Source organism: Telopea speciosissima, chromosome 1 (assembly GCF_018873765.1).
Source record: "Telopea speciosissima isolate NSW1024214 ecotype Mountain lineage chromosome 1, Tspe_v1, whole genome shotgun sequence".
Classification (NCBI taxonomy): domain Eukaryota; kingdom Viridiplantae; phylum Streptophyta; class Magnoliopsida; order Proteales; family Proteaceae; genus Telopea; species Telopea speciosissima.
In genome coordinates this window covers 27287431-27307055 of record NC_057916.1, presented here as the reverse complement: position 1 = coordinate 27307055, position 19625 = coordinate 27287431, and the positions used below count along the sequence as shown (strand labels likewise).

At 40.6% G+C, this 19625-nt stretch overlaps 1 protein-coding gene across 1 annotated transcript in view; it reads left to right on the top strand.

Moving 5' to 3' along the window:
* LOC122660555 (E3 ubiquitin-protein ligase PRT6-like) overlaps nt 1–19625 on the top strand; it is a 79115-nt gene that overhangs the window by 241 nt on the left and 59249 nt on the right. Inside the window, exons 2-5 of the mRNA XM_043855920.1 lie at nt 14–147; nt 694–1779; nt 4475–5736; nt 5832–5972. Coding sequence (XP_043711855.1) covers nt 88–147; nt 694–1779; nt 4475–5736; nt 5832–5972 — 2549 coding nt within the window. The 5' untranslated portion in view covers nt 14–87. The remainder of the gene's footprint in view (nt 1–13; nt 148–693; nt 1780–4474; nt 5737–5831; nt 5973–19625) is intronic.

Sequence of the window (19625 nt, the reverse complement as noted above, 5' to 3'; positions counted from 1 at the left end):
CCTTTTTCATTATCTGCAACACTGGGGCGTGGAAGTTCAAGATCCAGATACTGGAGTTGCGCCGATTGGCTGCCTTTCTTGTCTGGAATGGAGGTCGATTCCCCGATCGAGCGGACTTCACTCTCGCCCCAAGATCAAATTGTGCAGGTGGAATGTTTTATCAGTTTTGTTTTTGAACATGTGTTTGGTTCTTTTCAAATTGTTGTTTACTCTCATTTTTCTTTTAAATCCGTCTGCAGCTAATTATTGCAAAACCTTTTAAATTGTATAGGTGGAGTGTTTTATCAGTTTTGTTTTTGATTTTTGAGTTGGAGTTTCTTACTTCTCTCGTATCTTGCCTTTTTATTGTATAGGTTTCGGCTTTAATTTGAAGTGTTTCGTTTCTCAATTTACAATTTTTTTGCTTTAAACTTTGCATTGGATACAGTTCTTGGTTTTCAAATATAATTTGAATATAAAAAGCGATCTTACGTTTATTTTCACTGAAAAAAAAAAGAAAAGAAACGCGTACGTTATGGTTAGATTTTCTCTTTTGAAGTGTTATCCATTATATTTTAGTTCAAGAACTATTACATTCTTTTTGAACTCCCCCTCCACCCTAGAGAAACTTAACTGCATAAAGTGCATCTTCATTGTAATATTTACGAGGAGTGAGAGTTTCACATTTTGCCTATTTGCGAAACTTAATTCCAGAGGCTTCTTCTATGCGGAGTTCCTGTTGAGATACTTGGTCGACTCCAGCCAGGGTTGGTTGCTTTTGTGAAGGAGAACAAGTCACAATTGCCTGAGTTTGTATCCGCAATCTTGCCTATAGATGAAGAGGTCCTGTATAAAACAGAGTCTGGAGGAGTCTCACAAGGATCAAGCTTAAGTGAAAGCCTTTTATGGCTAAAATGGTTAATGTTCGAGGATGAACCAACTGCTTTCCTGAAGAATCTAGCAAACGCAAGTGTTGGCCTGCGTGGAGTGTGTGGGGCTGTTTGGGGGCTTAATGACATAGCATATCGCTGCCGAACCTGTGAGCTTGATCAAACATGTGCAATATGTGTTCCCTGCTTCCAGAATGGGAACCACAAGGACCATGATTATTCTATAATGTATACAGGTGGTGGGTGCTGTGACTGTGGTGATGTGACTGCATGGAAGCGTGAGGGCTTCTGTTCAAAGCATAAAGGCACAGAGCAGATCCAACCTCTGCCGGAGAAGATTGCGAAATCTGTGGGGCTTGTTCTTGATGTCCTTTTCATTCACTGGAAGGATTCGTTATTCTTTGCAGAAACTAATAGTCGGAGAAATCCTAGAGAGGGTGATCATGTCAGTGGATATGGAAAGTTTGCAAATGAGTTGACATTAGCAGTTGTTGAAATGCTTCTTGAATTCTGCAAGCATAGTGAAAGCCTCCTCAGTTTTATTTCCAGAGGGGTATTCTTAGCGGTTGGTTTACTGGACATTTTGGTGAGGGCTGAGAGGTTTTTGGACACAATGGTTGTCAAGAAGCTCCATGAATTGCTCTTGAAATTGCTTGTTGATCCTATTTTCAAGTATGAGTTTGCCAAAGTAATTGTAAATTATTATCCAATTGTCATAAAAGAAGCCATTAAAGAGTGTAGTGATTCCATCATTGAGAATTATCCTCTGTTGAATATGTTCTCTGTGCAAATTTTTACAGTAGCAACTCTAACACCACGCCTTGTGAAAGAAATGAATCTACTGGGTGTACTGTTGGGATGCTTGGGAGACATATTTCTTTCTTGTGCTGGAGAAGGTGGCAATTTACAGGTACAGAATTAGCATTTCCTTTTTTCTCATGCTGCTTAATCATGAATTGTTTTGTTTTTGTCACAAGGAATCTTCAGTTGCTGAAATTTGGCTGTGCAAGGCACAGTCATTCACATTCATGACTCTGACATATGCTAAACACTTCTAGCCAAAAAGCTTAACCCCACAAATTTTCACATGCATCAGCTTATTTTGAATACATCCCATCTGAATTCTACGCCTATGTCTTGTGATATAGGAAACAACCATGTTGTTTTGGATTTTTGAACTCTTCAACTCGGGACTGAGAAATATTTCAGTTTCTTACCTCAATTATCCTTTTCCTTTCTACCATTCCCTTGAAGCAGTATCATGGTGGACCCTTAAAGGTTGCAAGGTATGATTGTGTAATTAAGTAAATAGGGGAAACTCTTAATGCTTGCTGCTGTAACGTTGTACTGTTGAACTTTAGGTGCACATCTTCTTCTAGGACCTAAAATATTGGTATATGATGAATAATCCAATAAAATAAACAAGCACAATCCCTATAACACGAGACCAGGCTTCACTCTTCACTCCCAGTCATTTATGCTATTTCTTATCTTGCTACGTATTTTTGATACAAGAATTCATGCTTTTTGAATCATCATGAGTGTGTAATTGCATCAGTATGCATATCTGGGAAGCAAGGTGTAATGGTGCATACAGATTTGGGTTGTTGCCTGTTGGTGATATGATGAGACAAGCTTGTTTCTTTCTATAATGTATTGTTGTCCTAGTAATGGTAGAAAAGCACACTGTGAGGTAATGCTTATTGTGCATCACAGGGTAGGCCGTGGGGACCTAATTTGGATGCTGAATTATTGCCTTAATGGTTGTCAAGGAAGACAAATAGAGTCTGACTAATTTTTGTTTAATGGCTACTGTTTAAGGTCAATGTATTGTACCTTCAGGTGAGGTGAGATAAGTAAAGATGTCCCCCCCTTTTATAAAATTTTTTCATGAAGTTTCCTACGAATGACATACATTGAACAAATAAAACTCCTTCACAAGTTGAACATAATCGACTCTTTAAGACCAGAAGATTCTAACCACTATAATCGTTTCAATAGTTCAATGTACTTCAATAACTAACTTCTGCAGGCATTCCTGCAAATGTAGGATTTTACACCCAAATTAGATCAATCTTGTCAACCTTAATCAATAAACATTGTGATTGTATGCCAATTTCTTAAACACTCCTTGATTTGGCAAGGTTAGAAAGTTTCCCTCTGCAGGCATTCCTGTGAATTTAGGATTTTTACAGCCATCCAATGTCAGTGTGACCTCAATTGCTGGATGCAATTTCTGATGATGAAAAACATATTTAATCTATGAACGAATAAAATTATATTCATTGTGACTTATCAAATTTAACCACTAGTTACCAGATTCCCATCTAACTTGCTTTATGGAGCAATCCCATGACTTGGGGTTGGCTCCGCAAAGCATGTGTGCATGGAGATACACTGTTCCATGAGTTGGCAATTACTGTGAAAAGTGGTTGAAAAACCAATTATTTTCTACCACCAGAATTACTGACAAACTTGGAGAGGAAAATATACTCTAATGTTACATGAGGAAGTCTTTGTGTTCGTAGGTTGGGTTAAGCTACTATTGTAATTCGTTGTGCCCTCAAACAGTTAGCTAGGATGTTGAATACAGTAGCCAACATGTAGCTGGGAAATTCAATTATAGATGTAATTAAGCCGTTATTATGATATCTACCTATTTGGCAAGATATAACCTTGTATAATGCATGGGAAATGACAAATCATTGATATATATAAAGTATAAGAACTGCCTAGGTTGATGTGAAGAAGAGAACTAAAAAGGTTTTGAAATCTAATTGTAAAATTTTCGCATGTTTAATTAATGTTAGCATCCGTAGGTTTGTGCTAGAATAGACCTAGGATCCACAGCCAAGACCTTTCAGGAGCCACTACTTGGGAACTTATTTTTGAAGATAAGGATTATGTAACCCGTCTAGATTCATTGTGTGTAGGCTAAGGACTTTTACTGTGTTATGACTCGGCCTTAGCTTGCATACCTTATTTGTAAGTCTTATCATCTCACTATAAATAATAAAGGCCTCTGTCATCTTTGACAAGCCAATACATTCTGAAATTCTTCTTCTCAATTCTTGTCCTTGTTCTTATTGAATCGTTTAATTAATGTTAGCAGATGTGCCGAAAATTTTTAAAATACATACCAAGTGGCTTATGTATTTTGCGAAGGTACAGAAATATTCACCTGTTTTATGACCAAGATGTATTATCCATGAAGTTTTGTTGCATTTACTCATTTTATATCTTTTGATATTTTGTATGTAAGTTATTATTTTATTCAATTAATATAAAGTATGTGACAAATGTATGCTGGTTTTTCACTTTATTTCCCTTGGCAACCGAATTATACCCAGATGTATCCTGAATCGAATTTTTCCCATCCCTGAATCTACTACTATGGTCTTGGGTTATTCATTTTAATTAGAGTGGAGATGCTGCTGTTTTAGGTCTAAGGAATTAAGTTATGACAGATTTTATGTAGTCTTCCTCGGTTCGTTTGAGTTTGTTCTCCACATTACATTTTAAGGTTCTCTTTCTCTTTTTTTATTTTTTTCACACTTCATTTTTTATTTGAGAGGGCAAAGCAACTGGTTGTAATCCTTCTGCAGGTCAGTAGATGGGCAAGTTTATATGACACAACAGTTCGTGTCATTGAAGATACACACTTTGTTATGAGCAATGTTGAAGTTCCGAAGTATATTACTCATGAGCAACCAGATATAGCAAGAACATGGATGAGGCTTTGGGCGTTTGTGCAAGGGATGAACCCCCTGAAGAGGGTTACAGGCCTTATTACAGAAGAAGAGAATGAAAATATGCATATGCCTTTTGTGTTGGGGCACTTTATTGGATTAATCCATTCTGTATTAGTAGCAGGAGTATTCCCTGTCAATTTTGCTGAAGAAATGGAAGATAATGCTCTTGTGGTTGTAGATAAACAAGATTCTGATTACACTGATGGTCTGGGGCACATGAAAGTAGGAAGGCTTTCCCAGGAGAGCTCTGTGTGTAGCACAACGGGAAGAAGTAGTACAGTGGATTGTACTTCTAAGGAGGTTGAAGGGAAGGTTGGTCGACTTCGTTCAGTTGCTCCTTCTGTGTGTTGGTTAACATTTGAGTGCCTGAGGGCCATTGATAATTGGTTGGCACTGAATCTTACATTTGGAGCTCCCTTTAATTTTTTATCTCCAGATACTAGTAGTGGCATTGGTAGTAGTTTCTCATTACTGAAGAGAACATTGTCAAAGATTAGAAGAGGTAAAGATACGTCAGTGTACCATGCACCCTCAGCCAGGGGTAGGTTAACCACCTCCATTGAACTTCATGGAGGGCATGGTTCATCATCTTCCTGTGGTGATGTTGGGATGAGCATTGATTTGGAGGATCACATGCTAGTTCAGGACAGTAGCACAACAGATCCTACTGAAGTGGATCTTGAATGTGCTAGTAGCACTGTAAATTCTGATGAAAATATTCTAGAATCAGACTGTGCTGCAGAAATGGAAGCCTTACGTGTGTTGAGTTTGTCAGATTGGCCTCATATAATTTATGATGTTAGTTCGCAGGATGTATCAGTTCATATTCCATTACATCGGTTGCTCTCGGTGCTGTTACAAAAAGCATTAAGTTGTTATTGTGAATCTGTAGCTACAGAGATAAATGATGCTAGTTCTACTTCTCTACTGCCTAGACCACGTTATGATTTTTTTAGGCAGGTTCTTGCTGGTTGCCAGCCTAATGGATTTTCTGCCTTCATAATGGAACATCCTCTACGAATAAGGGTATTTTGTGCTCAGGTGCATGCTGGCATGTGGCGGAAAAATGGGGATGCAGCTATATTAAGTTGTGAGTTGTATCGTTCAGTTCGTTGGTGAGTAATGCTTTCTGTGATGCATTTCTTCCATAAACTAGTACAATTGATGGAATTGGTTTGATGAATATCTATTTCGTTGGTTCTTTGTGCAGGTCAGAACAGTGTCTAGAGCTTGATCTATTTCTGATGCAGTGCTGTGCTGCATTAGCTCCGCCGGAACTATATGTTAAGAGAATTATAGAATGTTTTGGATTATCAAACTACCTTTCTCTGAATTTGGAACTACCAGATGAGTATGCATCTTATCAAGCTATAGCCTCTTCCTATTGTCATTGAATATTTTTGTCACATTCATATGTGCATATTTGGAGTAGATTAGACATGCATTGGAACTGGAAGTGTATCCATATCTAGTTTAAAGTATTATCTTCTTTACACCTTTTTTGGACTGTACTATTGTTGTTGAAGTTATGGTGATGTTGTAGTAGTCATGGTGACCTTTATAATTTGTGGAAGTGTGTAGATATGTGTTAATGAGTCTGAACCCCAAGGGTGTAGCTTAGTTGGCAAGGGAGCATGCTTAAATCGACATGCGTCCTGAGTTCAACTCCCCTTACCCCCTTGGGGTCAGCTCTATGGCTTCTATGGTTCTCATAGGATCCGGTGCTGACCCGGTGCACCAGGCATGTGTGTAGTGGCGTATGTGCGTGCCCGGGGGACTTGTCGGCCTGAAGATCTGGACACCCTCGTTAGCAAAAAAATATGTTAAATGAGTCTTGGTGGTGTTTAGCATATGTGGTGATGTTTAAGCTGTTAAGTAGCATTATCGTGAGGTGAAAAGGCAGGGGCGCGCCTGGTGGCACCATATATAAGATCACGGCTGCATTTAGGAGTGATCTTTCCCTCTTCAACAAGTCAGTAGTGATCTCACTTTCGAAAGTTCTTTGTTTCTATTTGTAATCTGTAATGACTCTTATGAGTCAAGATTATTATAAATAAACTATTATCCCACGGTTTGAGAGCCAGCCAAAACCTTGGGCTTGTTCTCTTCTTCCATATGTGAGCAAGCTTTCTCTTCTCTTCTAATCTGGTGCTGGTTATTCAAGTTTGATTTTGTCACATGGTATCAGAGTGATGAAGAAGAAAAAGAGGGAAAAAAAAAGGAAAAACCCTAGTTGGTTAAATAAAAAAGTCTAGGGTTTTCTTGTTGATGAAGGTCGACTATACCTTTTCTGCCAAGAAGATCGTTGTTGGAGTGACTAAAATGATTTTAATATCCTGCAGATGGTGCTGTTGCCGTGACTACAGCCTGTGACTATTTTTCTTGAAACTTTTCTTGAAGAACAGTCCTGCACGTATGTGATTCTTGTCTTGCGTATGATGGTTTTCTACTGTGGATCCTCTTTCTTCTTGCTGGATCTGCTTGCTGAATGAGATACGCCCTTCGGTTGCTGTTTTAATGCTCCTCAATCTACAGCTGGCCACCCTGTTTTGCAGGTGTTTCAACCAGATCTGGACATTTGTTGTCTCACAACATCCCGCTGTTGGATCATGGATGACTCTGATATTTTAAGGTCATATTCAGTCCTTTGGTTCACACCTTCGACCAGCAGCCTGATCTGAGTCCCTAATCTGAAGATCTGACGATTCCCAAAACAATAGGATCTTGAGTTCTATTTTCTGATGTGCATCATAACTCATGATCCCACTGTTGGATTTTTCTCATATTTTGTGTCTTTTTTAATTCATCTAAGGCCTACCTTCAACCTAAGTTGGGAATAGATCAAAGCTTTTGATCTTCCGTTACAGGAGTTCGTATATTTTGGAAGTTCTTACTCTGCAATAAGATTTTTTTTTGGCCTGCTGTTCTGCTTGATATGTTGTTGGTGACTGCTGTGTTGTTCTGGGACCTCTGTTGGTGCCTTTTGAAGGCGTTGGGGAGGATATATGCTGATTTTTTTTTGGGTGAATAAAAAATTCATTACCAAAGAGAGAGAGCGAAGAAAAATTACAAGGATCCCCTTTGGGGAGCAACCAAAAAAAGAAAACAACCAGCCAACCTCAGGGAAGAGGGGCAGAAGCTACAAGAGAGACAAAAGGGAGACCCCAGGATACAACAATGAGCCTGTTCCTTGGGGTGTCAGGACAAGAAGAAGGAGGAGCATACGACAACTTCGCTTTAAATTCTCAGGAAAAGGAATCCCAAATCTACTGATAGGACCGAGGGTTGGAGGTCCATTTCCTGATATTGCGCTCCATCCAAATATGGTTAAGAGTTGCACAAAAGCCATCTTTCCACCGTATCGTAGATAGAGGAGCCCGCAAAAGTCATATCAATCCAAATTCACTCTCTAGAGAAAGGAAGGATTCTTCTAAAGGCAGGCCAGCATTTGATCAAGATTCCTTTCCAAATGGAAGCCGAAGTAGGGCATCCAAAGAAGAGATGATCAGAGTCTTCAATATTGTTCCAACAAAGGCAGCAAGTAGGGGAGACAGATATCTGGCGATTGCGAAGAAAGGCCTGAGAAGGGAGACAGCTGGTGAAGATCCTCCAGGTCGTGAAGCAGTGGTGAGGGATGTGATGCTTGAACCAAAGGAGTTTCCTCCAAGGAACCAAAGGGCCTTTCTGATGGGCTAAATTTCAAGCTGCTTTAGAGGAGAAGGAGGTAGTATTGTTTGATGACCAAGAAACACAATCACCTCTGCCCGTTGGTCTTTTGGAGATGGAATGAAGGTCATTCCAAATAAGATTAAGCTCAGGGATAGAAGTAGGGGGGGGGGAGCCCAGCCAGTCTGATCAAGGATATCGGCCACCAAAGAGAGCCTAAGAAGGCCAGCAGCATAAATGATTCTAGGAGTGACTGAGTGAAGTAGGATCCCCTTTGGGTACCAGTGGTCCAGCCAAAGTAAAGAAGAGAGACCATCACCAATTTGAGAGCGAATGGATTGAAGCACCAATTGGCTCCTTGGCGGGTAGCAAGGATCTTGCTCCAACCCAAGAAGCATCTGACAAGGCTGAAGCAGTCCAAATAGAATCCTGATGGAGAGGGCCCGAGTAAATCCAATCAACCCAGATGCTTTTCTTTTTTGTAATAGTCTTCCAGAGTAGCTTGATGATGCCAACAGTGTTCACTTCTTTAATCCTTCTGATTCCCAAACCACCTTCCTTCTTAGGCTGGCACATAACAGCCCAACTTAGAGGATGTAGAAATCTAGAAGAATCACTTACCTTTCCAAAGGAATGAGGCCAGGAGAGATTCCAATGACTTGATAGTAGATTGCGGGAGACCATAAATGCCGGACTAGTAGATATAAGAAGCCTCCAGTACTGATTTGATAAGAACCAGTCTGCCTGCATAAGATAGTAACTTGCCTTTCCACAACTAAAGCCTTTTCTGAATAAGTATCTAAGATCCAACATCGGGGTGCAATGGTGAGCTGAGAGCCTGGCAAGAATCAGAGGAAGCCCCAAATATTTGACTGGCAGCCGCCCCTCATGGAAGCCCGATTTGTCATGAAAAGCAACTTTGTCCATCTTAGAGACCCCAGCAAAAAAATAAGAGAGAGTTGGATTGATGTGAAGGCTTGAAAGCTTATGGAAGTGCTGGAGACAAAGCAAAATGGACTCGAGCGAGGCAATGGAGGCCTTAGAAAAAATCATAAGGTCATCTGCAAAAGCTAAATGAGTCAGCTTGAGGGCTTTACACTTGGGCAAAGGGGAGATGAGTTGCTGATAAGTGCAAATTTGGATTTCCCTAGAGAGAACCTCCAAAGACAAAGCGAACAAATACGGGGAAAGAGGGCATCCTTGACGAATTCCCACCGAAGCACCAAAGTAACTTGCTGGGCTACCATTAACCAAAACAGAGAACATTGGGGAGGAAATGCAAGAGTGAATCCAGTTGACAAAGACCAAAGGAAACTCCATCTTGATCATCAATTGAATTATAAAATCCCATCTTAGGGAATCAAAAGCCTTATGGATATCAATCTTCAGAAGAACAGAGGGAGAATGATTTTTCCTGTCAAACCCTCTAACAATATCATTGCAAAGAAGAATGTTGTCCGATATGTTTTTGCCAGGAATGAAGGCTGATTGGTTGTCACTGACAAGAAGATCCACAACACTTTTAAGTCTTCGAGCAAGAATCTTGGCAATGAACTTATATAATAGGTTGCAAAGTGTTGGAATATGTACTCCAGAATACCGTGGGGGTATTCTGGTCTTTTTGGGGTAATTTTATTCTTCTTATATTATTAAGTTTATGTCGTCTATGTGGGTTTTAGTCCCACATCGCCTAGTTTAGTCTCTTTGTAATTTCCCCCCTATTATAAATAGAGGGGCTTACCTATCAATTAAATAATTCAAGTATTACAACTTCTATCTTCTATTCTCTCTTTTCTCCTCTCTAAAGTTACTGGTTACAGGTCCTAGGTTTTCTACATGGTATCAGAGCTAGGCAACCAGTGATAGATTCCCTCCAAGATTGCTGTTTTGAGAGTCATCTTGGGTTTCCCGTTTGAAGAAGGAAACCCTAGTTCATAGAAGAAGAAGAACTAGGGTTTCGTATGGGTTTTTTATGTTGGTGATCGAAACAGGGTTGTTCTCGATCGTATGCTGCCTCTGTTTGAGAGACATGGTCTCGCTGCCTCTGATTTGCTTTTATACCTTGGATGCTATTAATTTCTGTTGATCGAACCAAGTTTTTTTTTGGTTTGATCAAAGAACTTTTGCTGATCGATCTACAGTCAATCATGCTCTCCTTTTTGGACTTTCGATGATTTTTTTTCTGCTTGATGGTGTTTCGTTGAGTTCAGAGGTTGAAGACAATATTTCCGCCTCTGGTTATCGCCTCCTTTTTTCGAATTTGGTTTCTGGCTGGTTCACGCTGGAGTCGATTAATGTTGGAGCTTTTCTGTTATTGAAACCCTTTTTGTTTGATGTTGGATGGTTCATCGGTTTTTCAATTATTGCTGTTGCTGCTCTTTGGTTTTGGCCTGAGATCCTAATTGAGGGCAATACCCCACATAGGCGATCCTAATCCAAGGGTTTCATCACCCAAACCAACCTTTGTTTTGAAGATTAAGTTGAAACAGTGACCTGCTTCCCTGTTTTACCGCCAGATCTGATTTCAGGGCTCTAAATATTTGAGTGGAGCTTGCTGTTTGTAGGAACTACCACCTGGGTTTAACAGGGCCTGGGAGTGCGACTCTACCACTGAAATTTTAGGCCAAACAAAGATCTGTCGTGGATTTTCTCTTGATCTGAGTGTCTTCTTTCCGCTAGGTGTTTGTTCGTGACTGAAGGTTGAAGACAACCTTCCTAACGTGAGTGGCTTTCTTTTCTTTTATTCTGGTTTCCTATTTTACCCCTCCTTTCTCTTTTTATTTCACTTAGCCTATATTTTACATCTTGCCATTAAGAGTTTGCTCCTTCCAAGTATGTCCCCCATCTATAAATCTAATTCCTTACATGACCCATTACTTTCTTATTTACCAAGGCCCCCTTGCAAAATTCTGGTTATTTACGGAACTGCCATTATTTTTTAATACATTCTCCTATTTGACTACCCAATTGACCCTTGAAAATTCTGGTTTATTACCAGTTTGCCCTTTGACTTGGTTTATATTTAAAAAGTGGATTTTCACCAAATTACAGCCATGCCATCCTTTTTTTCAAACACCGTTCCCTTTCAATAAATCTAATGCCCTTCATATCCCATACCTTTGGCATGTACCCATAACCCCTTTGGAAGTTCATGGTATTTTCTAATTTGCCATTTCTTCCTTTTCCATTACCCTTAGCACCTCTTGGAAAATTCTGGAATATTATGTTTTTGCCCTATCTCTTACATCATATCTGTTATGTCTACGTGTACTACACACGTGAGGGGGGATTATGTACAGTACACCTGCAGACATTGTAGAAGCAGAATTTGCAGGAACATTTGGTGCAAAACATAGAAGATCAGAGTTTTCACCATTGCCAATGGGTATCTACTTTGTTATTGGGTTGAGTTTGCCTTAAGGGGGAGATTGAAGTATTGAAGAGTATTGAAGATATTTGGTTGTTGCCTATTTGAGGACTTTCAGTTGGGTTGATACAGTTTTTTTTCCACTGCCTGATTCAGTTTGTTTCCGCTGCTTGTTGCTTTAGTTATTTCACTTCAAGATTCTCTGTCACTATGATAATCTGAGATTCATCACTGGATAGCTATTGAAGATCGTTGAAAGCTGCCTTTTTTGGAAGACATTCCAGTCCCGGTTTGCTGATCATGTCTGTCCAAGTTTTGAAGATCTATTTTTTCAAGTTCTTGAAGGTTTATTTGGGAGCTGCATTCATCTAAAAGGCCGACCTTGTAGAAAAGGGAAGAAACAATATGTATATCAAACAAGAGCTTTAACACGGCGGACTATCCAAAGGGGGACACGGGTGGATAAATAATTCAACAACTTGAGGGGGAGTGTTAGCATTATTAGGAGTTCTTTTCTTCTTTAGTTTAAGCTATTTATTTGTATAATCCAGCTTGAGGGGAAGTGTTGGAATATGTACTCCAGAATACCGTGGGGGTATTTTGGTCTTTTTGGGGTAATTTTATTCTTCTTATATTATTATATATGTCGGCTATGTGGGTTTTAGTCCCACATCGCCTAGTTTAGTCTCTTTGTAATTTCCCCTCTATTATAAATAGAGGGGCTTACCTATCAATTAAATAATTCAAGTATTATAACTTCTATCTTCTATTCTCTCTTTTCTCCTCTCTAAGTTACTGGTTACAGGTCCTAGGTTTTCTACACAAAGAGTAATGGGCCTAAAATCCTTTATAGAAGAAGCACCTTCCTTTTTAGGAATGAGGTAAAGGAAGGTATGGTTGATGCCTTTGGTTTGACTTGGGTTAAGAAGAAACTCTCAATGGCAGCAATTAAATCCCACTTTGATAATATCCCAAGAAGCTAGGAAAAAACCCATACTAAAGCTGTCAGGGCTAGGGGCACCATTCACCTTGGGAGAATGAATAGCAGCCACAATTTCCTCTTCCTTAGGGATGGAGTGCAAAGAATCCAGGTATTCAGAGGGAATGAACTTGTTGAGTAAGTAATTCGGGATGGGGTTTGAATCCTCATGAGTACCACTGAAGATGTCCTTGAAGTGCTGAACCGCCAAGTCTTTGATGTCCTTTACTATAGTGGCAACAGAACCATCCTGGGAAGTAAGCTAAAGAATGGAGTTAGAATTAACTCTAGCTTTCATTGATCGATAGAAATAGGCAGTATTTGAATCACCCAAGTCCAACCATTTAATTCTGGATTTCTGCTTAAGAAAACTTTCTTCCCGAGTAAGGTGGAGAGTTCAAGGGAAGTCTCTTTCTCCTCTTCAGTAAGAAGGCCATTGAGGTTGTCTGTCTGCAGCCGAACTTGAATAGAGGCTAGCCTATCTTTACAATCCTTAACTTGTTCAGTGATGTTACCAAAGGTATTAGTGTTCCAATCTTTGAGGGCTGCCTTAACATTGAGAAGGCAATGAGGGGTAGAGAAAGCAAAAACAGGCTTGTCCTAAGCATCCTTAACCGTGGGAAGAAAGGAGGGATGGGATGACCACATGTCAAAATACTTGAAAGGTTTAGGACCAAAATAAGTGAAGGGTTGGATAGCAAGGGAGATGGGGTAGTAGTCAGAAATGTTTGGATTATCAAAAGATGCATGAGGAGTTGGAAAGGTTGAAAGCCAAGCTTGATTGACAATTACTCTGTCAAGCTTACAAGAAATGCGATGGGCACCAACTCTTTTATTGCTCCATGTTAGAGGAAATCGAGACCATCTAAGGTCATTCACTTCAATATCCTCAATACATTCATTGAAAGAATCCATGGCTTCCCTGTCAAAGTGATCCCCTCCTTGTTTTTCATAACTGTATTTGTTGACATTAAAGTCTCCACCCAAGCCCCAAGGATGTGACCCAATTTGGCTAGCAATGGAACGAAGATCATCCCATAAGGAAATCCTTTGAGAAGGGCAATTATGGGCATAGACCATAGTGAAAAAGAAGGAGAGATTACCCAGGCTGTCCGAGAAACTAAGATGGAGGAACTGGGAGGACGAGGATAAAAGGGAAACAGAAACTTTAGAGGGATCCCAAAAAATCCAAATTCGACCGTTAGGATGGTGAGGATTCAGGGTGTCAAAGCCTAGCCCGAACTGTTAAAACCGACCTACAAAACCTGGACCGAACCGAACCGAACCGATCCTTATTGGATTGGTTTTGGACTGGGGTATAACGGGACTGACTAAAAATTGGACTGTACCGGACTGACCGATAACAAACCGAAAACCGAACCGAATGAAACCGATAAAAAAATCATTGAGTTTAAGGTTATGAATAATTGAATTGATTTCAATATTAGTGAGCAAATTTATGGTTGTAAGGGGAATTGTTACAAATCAACGAGTATGACGTTATGAAAATAGGGAAATTGATTTGTAACAATGCTTCTTCCATCGATCTCCTTTTTAAGTATGGGGGTAATGAAATATTTTATGTAGTTGAAAAGAGAAAGAGAAGAAAATAGGCACAAACCGAACCTAACCCGTTTTAAAAAAACTCGGGAATGAACCAAATCCAAACCGTTATCAACCCATTATCATAAACCGAAACCGACATGAAACCAAACCACACCGAAACGAAAATTTCTTAATGGTTCGGTTTTGGTTTCCCTAAAATCCACACCGAAACCAAAAAAAGGGGCCAGAACCCGGACAACCCATAGTGAGGATAATTGAAGAGGAAAGCCCAGCTAGGGGCAATAGAATTTAGAATTTTTGCAGAATTGGACTCTTTAATGTGAGTCTCTAAGAGACAGCAGAAACTGGAACGAGAGGAGCGAAGGTGAGAGCGAACTGCAACATGCTTAGAGGGGGAGTTCAGACCCCTAGTATTCCAAATGAGACCTTGGTTCATTTGGAAAAAGATGGAGTGGGCAGCAAAGGCTCAAAGAGCGTGGAAATAATAGACCGGGAGCGAGGTGCACTGGGATGTCGCCTATGGTAAGAGCAGTCAAAAGGAGGGGCAAGGTTGGCAGAAGAGGGGAGGGACTTGCGTTGAACCAACGGGGAGGAAGAAGTAGAATTATTGGGCATAGAAGAAGGGTCATTCGGGTTAAGAGGAGAGAGTGGGGTAAGATTTGAGCCGCTAGGGAGGCTTACCCAAGAACCCGAAGAAATAAAAGGCGGGGATGAACTAGGAAATGGAGGAACCAATGCAGGGACAGAAGAGTCCACAAAAGTGGAGGAAGCTGGGGGGTCCACGGCATCAGGGATAAAAACACTTTTACCTCTCACAGACAAAGCCTGGGGAAGAGGCGAAGCAAAGTCGCAAGAGGCCAAATCGCAGTTTTCTTGGGCAGCCTTCGACAACGAAACGACTGGAGTATGAGCATCACCAAGAGAGCTAAGAATGGAAGGATCAGTAGCTGGATTTTTAGACATCCGAGACTTGCTACGAGGAATAGCCTCAAAGTGAAGCTTCTCGGGGCATGGGCTAAGGTCAGTGTCCTCTGTAGGAGCTAGGAGACTGAACTTGTTCTGGACGTCAGGAAAAAGTTATTGATTCGACTGCAGCAGGTCCGATTTGGTTGAAGCAGGTTGAGCTTTATTCTGGCGATGGTTCTGGTGACAGAATCTGGTTTGTGGCCTACCTCAAGACTGAGAGCGATTGATCTGGTGATGCACATGCAAAACTTCTTCACGACTTGAAGCTAGGTCTTCTCCAGTAGGTAGAATTTACACAACATTGGATTGGTCCAAGGGCTTGCAGAGGCTAGGGTTATGGCCGAAAGTTTTGCACACTAAACAGTGTGGAGGCATCCATTCATAGTGCACGTCTTGCTCGAAGGAGAAGTCATCCCCTTCCTTCACTGTGATAAAGGAAGGAAGAGGGTCTTGTGTAGAAACTTCGACGCAGATCCTAGCATAATCCAATCTGTCCTTTCTCATGGTTCTCACATAAAAAAATAGAGGTTAACCAAGAACTGAGCCATCAGAACTAAGACCTTCAGTACACCAATAATGTAGCGGCAATCCGGGGAGAGATATCTAGAGGGGAATGGAGGAAGGATCCACTCGTCGGAGCTGCAGCTGACGGTGCCACTGTCGCAGGAATATGGGCTTTTCCCCTAGAAGCCAAGGTCCACCCTCAAGAGCACAAACCTTATCAGGAGCAGAGGAGGACTTGAAAATGAAAAACCCATTATCGAGCAAGTAGATATCCAGACTTCCCTGAGCATGCCATTGCTAGGAAAAGGAAAGTTTGATAGTATGAAAGGGAGGTCGGGAACCAAGGAAATGACCGCCAAGGCAATTCTCCCACATCTTGGCTTCTGATTCAAGGATATCCGGGTGGCAGAGAGCCACCTTGGTTGAACCTACAGAAGCAGGGGTGACAAAATGGAGGGAAAGACCATCAGAACGAGAACCAGGGGCCAGAGTGAAAAGAGAGTTCCAACTAGGGACAGCCGGACAGGATGAGCAACAGGGTTAGGGGAGGAAGGCAGAGGAGAAGGCGGAGGAGAGGGTCTAGGGGGTGTCGACATATCTCAAAGAGGGGAGCACGGAAGGGGGAAGAAGGTCAGACCGGCCAGAGAGTCCGGTGCCGAAGAAGACTAGAGAGCAGCATCATCGTCCTAGGCAATTCTTACTAAGGAGACTCATGGAAAGATATGCCCTCCTCCCCTAACTCTGCTGCTCATCCTGTCCCTGCTTGAAACTCTCTTTCCACTCCGGCCTCTGGTTCTCGTTCTGATGGTCTTCCCCTCCATTTTGTCGCCCCTGCTTCTGTAGGTTCAACCAAGGTGGCTCTCTGCCCCCCCGGATATCCTTGAATCAGAAGCCAAGTTGTGGGAGAATTGCCTTGTCAGTCATTTCCTTGGTTCCCGACCTCCCTTTCATACTGTAAAAATTTCCCTTTCCAAGCAATGGCGTGCTCAGGCAATTCTTATATATGCTGATTTATTTGGTTACTGGTATAATTGGATTTTATCCTGTGGTCGATGGACTATTAGGCTTTATCCTTAGTTCGTAAGAGGTAAGTGAAATTTATCTACTTGAATTTCTTTTTGAGCCCCTTGTTATAGGTGTGGTGGTTAGGGCTTCAGCCCCTTCCGTGATCTGGTTATTGTTTCTGCCTTGTAGATTCTATCCTTCATCTGTTTTGCATGTCTGCTTGGACTTTTGTCCTCTTGCTGGTTATAGTTGCCGAGATTTTATTTGATTTCTGTCCTGTGGATGGTTATAGTGCACTCGATCAGGTTTTCACTCAATTCAGAGTATGGATCTTGAATCTTGATATATGGAATTTTCTTTCGTTTCTGCCCTATCTTAGGCTTGTGGTTGCTGATTGTGATCTGAGATTACTATTGCCCTGTGGTTAGAGATCTGTGCCTTGCCATTGGGATTTTCTTTGTTGATGCTGATTGTGATCTGTATTCTTGCTAATTTCCATGGCCTGCAAGTTGAAGATTTCCTCTCTATTATGTTAATGATGGCTGCTGGATTCTGCAATATGGTGCTGGGATTGCAGTCTGCCTCTAGTAGATGCTGCGATAATGGATTGTTTTGTGATTTCTGGTCGTTGCTGTGATATCAGGAATATCACCATGATTTACAGTATTGGTATCGGTTGGTACCGATGCGATTTTTTTATCATAGAAAATGGTGTCTTGGTTTTTGGTATCGTATTGTATCGGCAGATACGCTCTGATACGATACGATACAGACTGATACGTACCAATACTTATGATACGTATGTTAAAGTATTCTGTGAGAGTATCGATCCATTTTGCTATGTATTGGCTGATACGGCTCGATACAGACTGATATGGTTGATACCAACCGATACACGTTGATACGGCCATTAAAGGCCCACGTGGTTATCAGACTATGATTTTGTTTTTGAGATCAGGGATTGAAGGAGATTTCACAGAAAGATGAGATTTTACATGAAAAGGTAGGTTTCAGAAAAACTTGATCTTTGTGTTTAAATCATGGTTTTTAATCATATTTTTTGCTATAAATCGATAGATTTACGTAAAACTAAGTTAGTTGAAGCATCAAACTTGATCATCTGCAAGGATTTGTACTCAAATCAATGAAAGTTTCTTGTCTCGTTATACGTTGTCCTCCATTTTAGTGCTTATTTATATTGTTTTTTTTGCTCCATAAGTGTATTTTGATGTGTATCTTGACCATTTCCATGTGATTCTGTAGCGTACGATACATATCTCCAATATGATACGGTACATCTCTTAAAATCACCGTTCCGATACGATACCCGATACCGATACTGATACTAATACTTTAAACCTTGAATATCGGCCTCTACATTGTTTGTCAACGTGTAATGCTACATATGAGGGGGAGAATGAAGTATTGTTATGATGGGATGGAGATTTCTCCGTTCTCCCTTTGCTTGTCTTCTTGTGAAGATTATTTATCCTGCCTCTGTCTTCCTCATGAAGATTATTTATATCTTCCTCGTGAAGATTATTATTTGCCTGTCTCCTTATTGAAGATTTGTTATTGTCTTCTTGTTGAAGATTTGTTATCGTGGATTTCTTCCTGTTGAAGATTACTCCCTATTGTTTGTCTGAAGATCTTCTAGATTTCAGATTTCTGGCCCATGGCGATGATTTATTCATTTTCCACTGCTGCTATTTTCTGGCCTGTTGATGATATTTTCAACCGCTTATATTAGTTATCTGGATTTCTTCTTCACGACGAATTTCTCTGTTCCGCTTATATGCTCCAGCTTGAGGAGGAGTGTTGAAGTTATGGCGATGTTTTAGTAGTCATAGTGACATTTATAATTTGTGGTAGTGTTTAGCTATTTGTTAGTGAGTCTTTGTTTCTATTTGTAATCTGTAATGACTCTTATGAGTCGAGATAATTAAAAATAAACTATTACCCCATGGTTTGAGTGCCAGCCAAAACCATGGGCTTGTTCTCTTCTTCCATACATGAGCAAGCTTTTCTTCTTCGTTCGAAATTGCTCAGCTGCTTAGTCACCTCCCCTGGTCGAATTTTTCTTGATAAATAATGTCACTTATTTGGAAAAGGAAGAAGGGGTAAAACTCTTATGAAATACAAATCAGGGCCTTGTTGACACAATAACCTGACCTGGTTCAATGTGAACTTTAGCTTGAGTTGCATGATCCAATTCTAATCATATTGGTGCTCAAGTCAAGCTTGGTATAGTTGTTTTAAGAACTTTAGTCTTGTGAGAGCTAAACTCTAACTTCACTTATTGAATGCAAGCCCCTTCTACCATCAAGCCAAGTTTGTCTTCTAGATTTTCATACAGTAAATTCTTGCATAAAGCTTAGAAAAGGACAAATACTAGGGTTTGAGTTGACTCAGCTTGCTGATGGCCTGAGCATTAATCCTATACAATTGTTGTTGGATTGATTTCTGCTAACCATATAGGGCACTTCCATGTGTTAGACCGTTTGTATTGACACAGACAGAGGCATAGTTTTAGAACTCAGTTTCGCCCCCGGTTTTGTGCCAGGCCACGAAACCGAGTTCTGCCGAGATCTCGGTGAGATGATGTATTTTTCCCCGTCTCAAATCGGTGGTGGGTTTCGGTGGCCATATGGCCAAGATAGGTCCTGAAACTTGACATCAGCCCTATTTTAGGCCTTCTAATTAGTTTTTACAAATTCAAACTCAAAATGGTACTTTGTCTTCGGACACTAGATTGGTAGTCTACGGTGTACGTGAGGTCTACCCTAGGCTATTCCACACAATATTTAGAACTCACATAATTAAAGTAAAGGTGTAAAACATCTTAAATAAGCATTAGGAATTAAAATAAATCAAACCATAAACAAGTATTGATCATGTTTCTATGAAAAAAAACAGAGAAAAAGTGTTGGCCATTGTATCTCATATAATAA